Source organism: Portunus trituberculatus, chromosome 36, assembly GCF_017591435.1.
Source record: "Portunus trituberculatus isolate SZX2019 chromosome 36, ASM1759143v1, whole genome shotgun sequence".
Taxonomy (NCBI): Eukaryota; Metazoa; Arthropoda; class Malacostraca; order Decapoda; family Portunidae; genus Portunus; species Portunus trituberculatus.
Genome location: NC_059290.1, coordinates 7,456,434 through 7,467,752, shown reverse-complemented (window position 1 = coordinate 7,467,752; position 11,319 = coordinate 7,456,434). Strand labels below are relative to the sequence as shown.

The 11,319-nt window shown below is 38.9% G+C and overlaps 2 protein-coding genes across 2 annotated transcripts in view; one reads left to right on the top strand and one right to left on the bottom strand.

The window, feature by feature from the left end:
* Positions 1–45: 45 nt before the first annotated feature.
* LOC123513484 (myosin-3-like) lies at positions 46–8,325 on the bottom strand. The gene is given in 11 exon segments (XM_045270671.1): positions 46–363; positions 495–668; positions 979–1,170; positions 1,274–1,408; positions 1,552–1,732; positions 1,865–1,986; positions 2,147–2,302; positions 3,119–3,262; positions 3,555–3,849; positions 3,852–4,639; positions 8,067–8,325. Coding segments are annotated over 10 exon segments (2,196 nt in total). The 5' UTR covers positions 4,601–4,639; positions 8,067–8,325; the 3' UTR covers positions 46–315.
* A 335-nt stretch (positions 8,326–8,660) lies between these two features.
* Positions 8,661–11,319, top strand: part of LOC123513470 (NK-tumor recognition protein-like) — a 20,904-nt gene continuing 18,245 nt past the window's right edge. Inside the window, exon 1 of the mRNA XM_045270632.1 lies at positions 8,661–8,878. Coding sequence (XP_045126567.1) covers positions 8,779–8,878 — 100 coding nt within the window. The 5' untranslated portion in view covers positions 8,661–8,778. The remainder of the gene's footprint in view (positions 8,879–11,319) is intronic.

Sequence of the window (11,319 nt, the reverse complement as noted above, 5' to 3'; positions counted from 1 at the left end):
TTGTCTCTATTAACCTCTCTTTATGGAAAATTCCAGTCAACTCAATTATAATTAGTAGTTTTATTTGTAATGTATAAAAATAAACCTCAACAAAAATATCACAGTAATATCACATAATTAAAAACTATTTCATTGGAATGTTCAATTAGGATTATATTTGTTACTCAGCATAATTTTAAATTCATTATAATTTACATAGAATGTTGAGCACATGTTTTTATTCAAATATCAGAATGTCACATCACTAAACTTATTTTACTCATCACTTCAGTGACTCACTCACTTTAGCTATCCACTGGATGAAGGATAACTGTCCTACCCTTTCTCCATCATCTTAATTCTTTCCTTTAGACATCGCACAGCCTGAAAATATAAAAAAATACTGGTATAGTGCAGAAGCTTTGGACTGTTCTATTAATATGTAATTAATTAATTAATCTAGCAGGAAAGGTTAAGGTGAAGATTCATCCTGCCTACATCATGAAAAGTTTTACCTTCTTGTACTCATTAATTTGAGCCTTGGAGTGAGCATGAGTCCTTCTGATGAGCAGCTCATAGTGAGTCCCGAGGTCTGCCACGAGGTGACGGGTCTTCTCCTGGTGGTGTGCCAAGGCTGTTGTCACTGCTGCAGACTTCTCCCTCTCCATTTCATGCTGGTAACTAACCATCTGGGGGTTTAGATACAACACGTACTCCCAAGATAAAGTTCAGACATCACTAAAGGCATGTTATCCAATGCCAAACTTTTCTGTAAAACTTAAAGAAAATTAAAAGGCAAATTTTTTTTTATTTGCACATTTGCATAATGTTGGATATGTAAACTTGAAACATGCTAATAAATATGTAATTTGCAGGAAAAATTATGCACCTATTGATTTACACTATCTTGTGTTGGTGGAGTTGCTCATCACCTACTAGAAATTAAACACTATGAGCAAATACATGAAATTTTTAAATACTTATTTTAAAACAGCGTACAGTTTGTTTATGGTGTTCTGCACATTCCTCAAGCTGAAGTTCAAGATTTTCCTTCCCCTGAAGGACTTGCATCTTGGAGAATTTTAACTCTGCTCTGAGAGAAGTAACTTCATCTTCTTTCAGGGATAACTTCTTCATAAAGTGTGTTTCCCTTTCATGACAATCATTTAGCTTTTGTTTGAGAGCAACATTCTGAAACAACAGATCACTTCATTATGGATAAGCCATACATCATACTTAGTTTCTGAACTCCTGAAAACTCACAAAAGTATATGCAACAGTTTCTTGCACTCACTTCCTTCAGAGTCTGAGATAGATTTTCCCATAGGACAGCCACAGTGCCCCTCAGCTCCTCACTCTCACTAGCAGTCTGCATCCCTGCCACCTCATGATCAGCCATGGATTTGGAGTGAAGGTTCTGCCATGTGAACTTTGGTTAGAGCAGTTGGAGAACAAATGATGTAGGAGAAAGCCAGTATACTTTATATGGAATCTTTCAAAATCACAATGATGATGAATGACAAATATACCTATCATCTATACATTTCTTTGACCAAATTATGTAGTATATACCTGGAACATATCACTGATGAGTGTTCCTTGTGTAACCTCTGCTTCATGTAATTTCTTCTGAAGTTGTTCAGATTCTTTTTTCCAGAACAGAACTTCCTCCTGGGATTTTGTCTTCAACAGGTCTCCCTTGAGCAGGTCTTTGTACAGGCCACTGTCCCCCATCATGTTGTCTGTCTGTTTACTTGAATGGTGATGGCAAAAAATTAAGTAACTAAAATGTTCACAGTTGTAAATCTTTGTATGACACCATAAAGAATAAAGTATTAATGATGCATTTTTAATAGACAGGTGGTGCAGAAGGCAAGTGAAGTACCTGTGCTCTCCCTGACCAGCTTCCCTTATTCCCTGAGGCAAGGATGAGCCTGTCACCAGATGTGTCCTGTCAGTGTCTGAGGTGAGAGTTTCCAGTGACGCCTCAAGGACTCTCTTCTCAGCCTCAAAATTAGTGAGAAAAAATCTCTAATTTGTACGTAATATGACATTTGGCATTTACACTACAGATTTATTAAAAAAAACATATGGTGATCACTTAAGTTATATTTCAGCTACTAATGTGAATGGAATGTGTAATAAAAACAAACTAACTACAACATACTCTTAGTCTGGTGATGGATGAATTTAGATCAGATATCTGAGCTTTGTGTTCCTTCTCAAGTGCTGCAGCTTTGACTTGTGTGGCAGAGATCATCTCTGACAGTATTTGTTCACATGCCTTGTCTGATGACTGTGTCTGTGCCTTTGCCTCTTCAATCTGTCTTGTTAAAAATAAAATAATTACTATACTATCATACTGTATATACACATCTTATATCATAATAGTATTTTATTACAATATATACACTATTCCTTCCTTTGGATATCTCTTATACAATACTCTCTGATATTAGAGAAGTGGTAATCACTTCAAGAGAGACCCAGCTGTGATGTCCTCACAAACACAAGACAGTTTCTACCAAGTTTAGTGTTTTGTCATCTCTGCCAGCTTTGTTCACCTTTACTGTTAAGTCTACAAGAACTTTATCTACTGCTCAGATCTTATTAATTGTCTCAAACTGTCTTCAGTCTCTCTTTTGTTCTCTCTTCGCTGCAGTGTTGCAACTCCTGGTACACTCTATCACTAATTTCAATGTTAACTGTTCTAATTTTTCTAACTATTTGCATCCCCTCCTCCTTGCATGTGCTTGCTGTGGCAGGACTTGTACCTTCTCTCACTGCTGTTCAGTCCACTTCTAATGCAAGAGTTAACTGTTGTTTCAAGTCTTTCATCCCTTTTACTGAACAGCTTTGGAATTCTTGTCTGTTTCTGCATTTTCTATGGCCTATGACTAATTTTTTCAAGGAGGAAGTTTCAAGACACTTATTATAATTTTGAATATTATTTTAACTGTTCTCTTTAAAGACTGGCACAACAGTTTTCCTCAGCCATAGCTCCTTATTAGAGAGAGACAGAGAGAGAGAGAGAGAGAGAGAGAGAGAGAGAGAGAGAGAGAGAGAGAGAGAGAGAGAGAGAGAGAGAGAGAGAGAGAGAGAGAGAGAGAGAGAGAGAGAGAGAGAGAGATTATTGCACCTTTCTGTGGCACTCAGCTCTGAGGGCAGCCAGCTCCTCTTGATGCTGCTCCTCTTGCTCCTTCATCCTCTGGTTGTGGTGGTTGGCCTGTTCCCTTGTTGCTGCCTGATGCTTCACAGATCTGAGCTCCAATTCTTCCACCATCTAGGAAAAACACAACAGACATGTGAGCAGTAGTTATGGCTCTCCTGTGTCACCATCAATATGACAATAATATGTACAGCCAGGCTTAAAAAAAACTACCAGTACATGTAATACTAAAATTCATTCACCAAGTATTTGGGATTTTTCTTTTAGAAAACAATGCACATTCTTTCCAAGAGGGAACATGTAATATGCCAACAAGTCATAATTAAAACTAAAAGAGCCAATTAATGAAAAATACTGTAGTATCTTGACACCATTGACAAGGCACTAAACAATGCACAGCAATCACCTGAATCATCAGCTGCAATTTTTCATGATATAAAGAAATTCTGGTGCTAGTTTCTTGCTCCTTTTTCTGCATTGCCAGGTTTAATTTTTCTTGATTAAGCTGGTCTTGATGATGCTGAAGAGATTTTATTTGAGAGGTAACAACGCCTGACAGAGCACACCCGTATCTCTCCATGAGGCCGCTGCCAAGAGCTGAGGCGTTGCTAAGATCTTGGAGACAATGTTGTTGATTATTGGACACATCTAGAGAGCTGTAGCCCGGCAGCTTGGAAAATGTGTTTGCACCATTTTTTGTACTCATTGGATTTTGATGTTTACTTTAGAGAATGATTCCATATTGTGAATCTGACTTGATGATTCTTCATCTCTCACATAAACTCTATTTTCATATCCTTCAATGGAGTTAACCAAAGTGTAAAGTCTTTCACGAACTCTATTCTTGAGTTTTGGACTGACTGGAATGTCAAAAAGATTCTTCTTAACAGATGCTGCATTTGCTTCCACAACATGTTGCTGTATGGTTTCAGAAAATGACTGACTTGTTGATATTCTTGTGTTTGACAGATCATTCACTAGTTTGTACAGAGGAGTTTTTCCCTGGGAGGCGTCACTTCCAGCTCTAACCTTGGTCTTGTGAAGCCTGGAGCTGGCATTATCATCCTCATCTGATGTGAGACTTTCTGCTTGGTAGTCAGTTGAGTTTCCTGGCTCATCTATGGAAGACAGAAGTGGATCTTCAAGAATCACTTGACTTGATATGATTTCATAATTACTTTCTCCTTCAAGATCTAAAAGTTTCTTTTTAGGTGTTGATGTCATGCAAGGTGGGAGTGTCTTTCCTTGGCTGCTGAGCGACTTAGCAATGACTTTCTTGGGTGTATGAGGAGGACCCACGTGTACTGCATCCCTGCCAGAGCTTAACCCCGAGTCCTGGAAAGTGGTGGTGGCTGCCTCTGAGTCCAGCTTTTTTCCATCTTCATTACTATCTCTCCCTGTCCCATATTTAGAAATCTTCTTGGCACAGACATTCCCCTCTGTGCCTTCCATGTCCTTCACTACAGTGCTCCTTAACCAGGTGAATTTGAACTGAAAAGAGAGATATGAAGTTAACTAGAGTCCCAGCACTCCAATGGGATGATTTTTCTAATAGTGGTTCCTGGACCAGTTAAATTATGCACCTATGGTGATGACTCATGAACATTCACTGAGCAATACGTGTGTAGAGTTTTGTCATGTGGTGATGCATGGTTCAGTTACAGTGACTTGATGTGTCTTGTGCTACATCACATGTTATAAGTCTATGTTGATGAGGCTCTCTTTATGGAATGATGTTGCTCTCTGGTATGAAATGACACAAGCTCTTTTGAATTTTTCATTGAGCCAACGAGAGCCATTCCTTTAATGGCACATTCTAACGTCATCCACTCATTTACTTTTGGGTAACACACCAGTTGTAATTTAGCCAATCACAACATGTGCTTGAGGTGGCCAAAACAGTCCACTGGCTGACTACAAGGGCAGCCAGTCACAGCACCAGCAGAGCACAGTTAACACAAATTCAAATACCACGAGATCCATCAGCAAAACAACTTAAGTGTGCATGTCTCAGAACAGCAATGTGCTCTGCTGACACCAGCTGAATGCTGAACACTCCATGCCACTAACCACACCCTGGACCTCCTACTTTATATTAAAGTATATGGTTTGGATAGGTCAGGTACAACTTACTGTCTAGATGTGGCCATCCTCACCAGTTAAATTAAGTTAATGTCCAAAAGGAGGGCCCAGTGTGGAGAAAGTCTCCACTTAGATAAGGCTAGGTTAGTGTCTTTAAGGTTGTCCAGGGGGAGTTTTACCACAACAAAGTTACATTACTATCAGTGGCATAGCTGGTATTTTTGCCCCCAGGGCAGGGTTAGGTTAGCTGCTTTTTATTGAATAAAGTCACATCTAGGCCTGTGCGTACTAAGAATATAGGCCTGGGCCTAATTAAGAAAAGTACAAACAGACCTAATAACGTAAAACTGACAACTGTAATAACCAAAAGTGTCACCCAAAATAAATGCTGCTGTGTCAGACCGTTCCCTCTGTTTCCCCCTTAACTGAGCCAATGGTTAGTGTCCTTATGAATTGAATCCAGAGGGAGCAAGTCCTCCCTGTTTTGGTTAATTTAGCATAATTAAAGGAGAACCTAGGCAAAGGTAGGGATGGGGGGGGGGGCAACACCTTTTATTCTAGGGATGGACCTGTCTTTCTGAATCCTTTTTTTCTGCACAAGTGGAAATGGACTAATCCAATATAGAGAGGACTGAAGGGGGCATCCCGTTTTCTTTATACATCCATAGGGGGCCCTGAGACACACTTAACAGGACAATCATTATGCTGGCATTATAGCAAATGGATTGTAATAAAAAACATAATGTGTGCAAATAACAAAACCTCTATTAACCATAAATGTATGAAGAATTTCATGGGGCCCCCAGAAACTCAGGGCCTTAAGCAGCCGTCTAGTGTTGCCTAATAGTCTTACCAGGATGTCCGCCATTGTCCTTAAGAGAAAACGAGCGATCACTGTGCACGCACCCTTTGAGATGTGCCATATCTGCACTTGTACAATGAATGTACATTTCTAAATCGTATCTATATCCACATTCGAGAAGAATCTTGCGTCTAGGTATATCAACACCCTCGCCATACACACACACACACACTCTCCATTTAAATTACGTTAGGTTAATGTCTTTAAGGTGGTCCAGGGGGAGCTTTAGCACAACAAAGCACCTGTACAATACTTAGGGAGGGTGTAGACAGTATTTCTGAAGCACTTAAGTTAATCTTTGAAAGATCACTTAGGTTTGCTGAGATACCTCAGGACTGGAAGTTAGCTAATGTTACACCAATATTTAAAAAAGGAAGGAAGGATGATGCGAATAATTATAGACCGATCAGTTTAACTAGTATAGTATGTAAGATACTAGAGAAAATCATTAAGGGTAGTATTTGGGAGCATTTAAATGAGAATAGATTAATTAGAGATATATACTCAACATAGCTTTAGATCAAGGAGGTCCTGTCTTACAAATTTGCTCGATATCTTAGAATATATTACCAAGGAGTTAGATGATGGAAATAGCATAGATGTTATATATCTAGATTTTAGCAAGGCGTTTGATAAGGTACCGCATAGGAGGCTAGTGTACAAATTGAGACTACATGGGATAGGGGGTAGGTTAGTTGATTGGATTAGTGAATGGCTTTCTGATAGGAAACAGAGAGTAGTATTAAATGGGGCAATGTCTGAGTGGAAGGAAGTGGTTAGTGGGGTACCCCAAGGATCAGTGCTAGGACCTCTTCTTTTCTTGGTGTACATTAACGATTTAGATATAGGAATTAGTAGCAAAGTATCAAAGTTTGCAGATGATACTAAGATAGCATGTGCAGTACAGGGTGAAAAGGACAATTACAGAATACAACGAGACCTGGACAGGCTGATAGCATGGGCAGACAGGTGGCAGATGGAGTTTAATTCTAAAAAGTGTCAGGTTATGCATTTAGGTAAAGACAACACAAACTTTAGCTATGAGATGGAGGGATGTTGGCTAGAGGCAGTAGAGGAAGGAAAGGATTTAGGAGTAGTGATAGACAGGACTATGAAATTTTCAAAGCAATGTTTAGAAGCAAGAAATAGGGCAAATAGGATCCTGGGTTTTATAAATAGAAATGTTAGTTATAAAAGTAAGGAAGTGGTGCGTAGCTTATATAATTCCTATGTTAGGCCCCATTTAGAGTATTGCATACAGGCCTGGTCACCCCATTATAGGCAGGATATCAACATGTTAGAAGCAGTTCAGAGAAGAGCAACTAGGATGATACCAGCATTAAAGCGCCTGGAGTATAGAGATAGATTAAAGGAATTAAACATGTTTTCATTTGAGAGGAGATGTATAAGAGGGGATATGATAGAGTTATTTAAAATGTTCTCAGATACAAACTACATAGATGTGAGATCTTTCTTTACCTTAGAGGAGGGAAGTAGGACTAGAAATCATGGCAGGAAGATTAGAAAGCAAGGCTGCAGGTTAGATATAAGAAAATATTTCTTTAGTCATAGGGTGGTAGACTTCTGGAATGCATTGCCAGAGAGGGTTGTAAATAGCACTAGTTTGACTATGTTTAAAAACAGATTAGATAAGCACTTAAATTTATAATTATGTATAGCGCTGCATGATAGTTTTTATAGGAAATTTACTATAGTTAAACAAGACATGATCCCCATGTATGGGGATCACAGATTGTAGAGGAATTCGCTGCAGGACTTAACCCTGTTAATGGGCCAAATATTTAGAATTAGTATATAATGTATTGTGTAGTACTTGTAAGTGTATCTTTAAGTACTGATGACGAGGTCACTGTGTGGCTGATACAGGATGACCTACTTGGGACCTGGTGGCCCTTTGTTATCCTATTATTTATGTTATGTTACAACTAGGTAAATACACACGCTGCCACTTACATCATCCCAGGACCAGACATCGGCTACACGTTGGGATGTTTGGTTAATGGTTATCACTGTTAGTAGAGTCGAGCGGCTAACAGGGAAGTATCAAGACTTCCTTATATAATGTTCCTTTCTCAGATCCAAAGAATATATAAACAACTCTGAAATAAACTCTATCAATGGTTGTTGGGGAGTGGAGAGCCCACAAGGTAAGAAGACCCAGCAGGCAAGAAAACTCTGCTTTAAGTCACTTTGTTTACATTCCTTCCTCGAAACAAACAGCTTGTATTAAAATTATGGTAAACTCGAATGCCAATATGTTTGTTGCTATATTTAATTGAATATTGAAGTTCAATCAGTTATTTCCACAATAATTAATGTAAAATTATATTTGAAATATGTAAAATGCATATTGTCATCTGAAAAACCACGCCACAGTCGTAGAACAGAGCAAGGGTCTTGTTGGTTTCAATTGGTATTTTGGATTTCTTACGTGATATACTTTATTCTTTTATTGATTTTCATATATTTATTTGGTATTTTATAAGCAAAACTAAGTGAAAATAGAACAAGAGACGACGTCTTACAAATAACGATAAACTTGAATGCGCGAGGCAGTGTTAACCAAAACATTGCGTGAGAGGGAGGAAGCCGTGTTATTGCAGCTCATCGCTCGTGTTGCCCTCCTCTCACCGTGAACTAGTGGTGGCGGCGGAAGGGAGGCACAATGTTACCCAGCAGCGGCTACTTCCGAGGCATTGCGTGTCCGGGGCAGCTGAAGGGAGCTTGTAATCGCCCCTACTGCCACTTCCGACACGACATGAAAGGTCAGTCTCCTCGCCCCCCTGCAGGCCACTGAGGCTAGGCAGTGCCGCGGCAGGCTGGCAGGAGAAGACCTTACTGCTGATAATACTCATGTTGTCCATGCTATGTTACTCAATCACAAATAAGACGTCATTATTTTACCATCAATAGTCTCGACGTGGCTTTTCTTACCCTTCTCATCATATACAACTCGGCCTGAGAAAATTAAACCTCTTATATACCCAACACAAATTACTAGTATTACTGACAGTAACTTTTCAAGTTCAGTTCGGTAAGGTCACCTAAGTAATGTTAGGTTAGGTTATTGTCCTTAATAATGGTATTCTTATCTGGTGGGAATCCTGCCCCTAATCAGATAACGAAAGGAAGCGAGAAGCCACGCTCTGCTGGTGCACCAGCTCTTAGTTGAAAATTTTTCCAGGATGAATTTACTAAGCGAAAAAAAAATAGCTAGAAAGTGCATCATTAGCAGCAATATATATATTTTGTGGTGACTGGCAAGCCTAATCAACACAATCAAACAATGTGTCCCTGTTGTAACATATAAACTGGCCACATAAGGCAGTGGTAATGCTCACCTGGCAAGCTCCTCTGCACTGTGTAGTACATGGTAGACAAGACCTCCCAACACACCACTCACTGACCAGGAAAAAAAATAAATAAAAAAGTGAGCAACAGTACGAAAGGCAACAGTCAAGAACACCAAGTACTCAGTGGAACTCAAGAAAACACAGACTTTACCTATACAACCAACAACCATAAGCCCCAGGACATGACCACGACCTTCACAACCACTAGCATACAACAATTAAGGGGAGCGTCCGGTTTAGAACGGTGTTGTCATAATTCCTGTAAATATGCATGAAACACTCTGATTTTTATATTGTGAAGTATTGGAAACATGTACATCAATATTAGACATGCATCCCCATTGTAGTCCCCAACCCCGCCATGCAATTACAATTGCAACTAAAACTTACGAGTGTTATTCTGGCGTTATTATTTGCTCCATAACCTTCATTTTCCTGTGGCAAAGACACATCATAATATGAAAAGTTTCCACTTCATTAGATTTTTTATTTCATCTTTCATTTTTGTTTTATGAATTTTTTTCAAAATCTGAATTTATTAAACTTTTTTTTCCAAAAAATATTAATACAAAATTCCAGGTCAGATATATGAAAAAAAAAAGCAATGTGAATTGATAGAAGAAGTATTCTTCTCCTTTTTAGTTTTTGTTTCATTGAAATTAAGCTAAAATTGGCTTCAAAATAAATTTTAAAAGGGGAATAACTTATGTTTTGAGATACGGGCCGATAAAGTTTATTGATCGATCTCGATCCCGTTATAACACACTAGGAAGTTTATTCAGGTTTACTATATGTTCTTTTTTATTATCTACAATCTCATAATACAATTAGATGTATATGAGGCTCCTAGTCCCCTCCTGTCAATATGTTGGTCCTAAAGAGACTTTTCTTCCAACGTCTAGCTCTCACTTTTTCTGGTTGTGATGTGTTCTTGAAGTTGCATGTTTTGCAGTGCATAATTATGGGGTTCTCGTATACATCAGGCTCCAAACTGTAGTCAAAGGCAGGATCTGGGCATGAATAATGAGAGGAAAGAAGATTTTTCAGCCTCTTTCGTCAGCATGATAAGCTCATTGCCATTTGCCACATCTTCATTTTCTTTCTTAATATTTTGTAGAAGAGCTTCTCAAATTGTGAGTAATGAGGCCTTTTCTTCTTCATTTCCTTGTCTTTGTTCTGTGTGAGATGTGGTGGGCTGTGGTGTGGTGGTGGTGAGGGTGGTTGGTGGTGGTGGGTGATGCAAGGATGTGTACTGAAGCATTTGAGGTGTCAGGTTCAACACGCTCTTTTCATTCTTTGAGCTTCCATACTCATATTCCAAGTGTCCTTCCTCTGCTTATTCCTCTTAGATACCCATCCCGTGGTTGGCAGTAGGTGAAAAGCAGGATGCAGTAACTAAATTATGTTCTGTTTAGCAGGGTAAAGGGCGGGTAGTGAGAAACATAGCAACAACCCCTCTGTCTGATAGCTTTCTCCCTACTGAGTCTCGCTGGTGCCTTGGTTGACGACACTCATAGACTTTTGGTGTTGCCGTATCATGTCCACCAAAAAGAGTTAAGATTTTTGCCTTTTTTTTTGTAGTTTTTGAGAAAAAAAACTGATTTTGCTGATGTAAACAAACACACATGGTTGAGTACAGGACCTTTAGATGGCATTTAAACAGAAACCGATGTGCGTTTCGCCATAAAACTTTGTGATATAATACTCGTAGCTAACATGTATGCCTATCACATTTTTTTTTCCACAAAAAACACTATTTTTCATATTTTTTCAGTTTCTAAATCGGACACCTCCCTTAACATCACCTTGACACTGTTATTGAATGAACAATGAAGAACCCAACAAACCCTCAA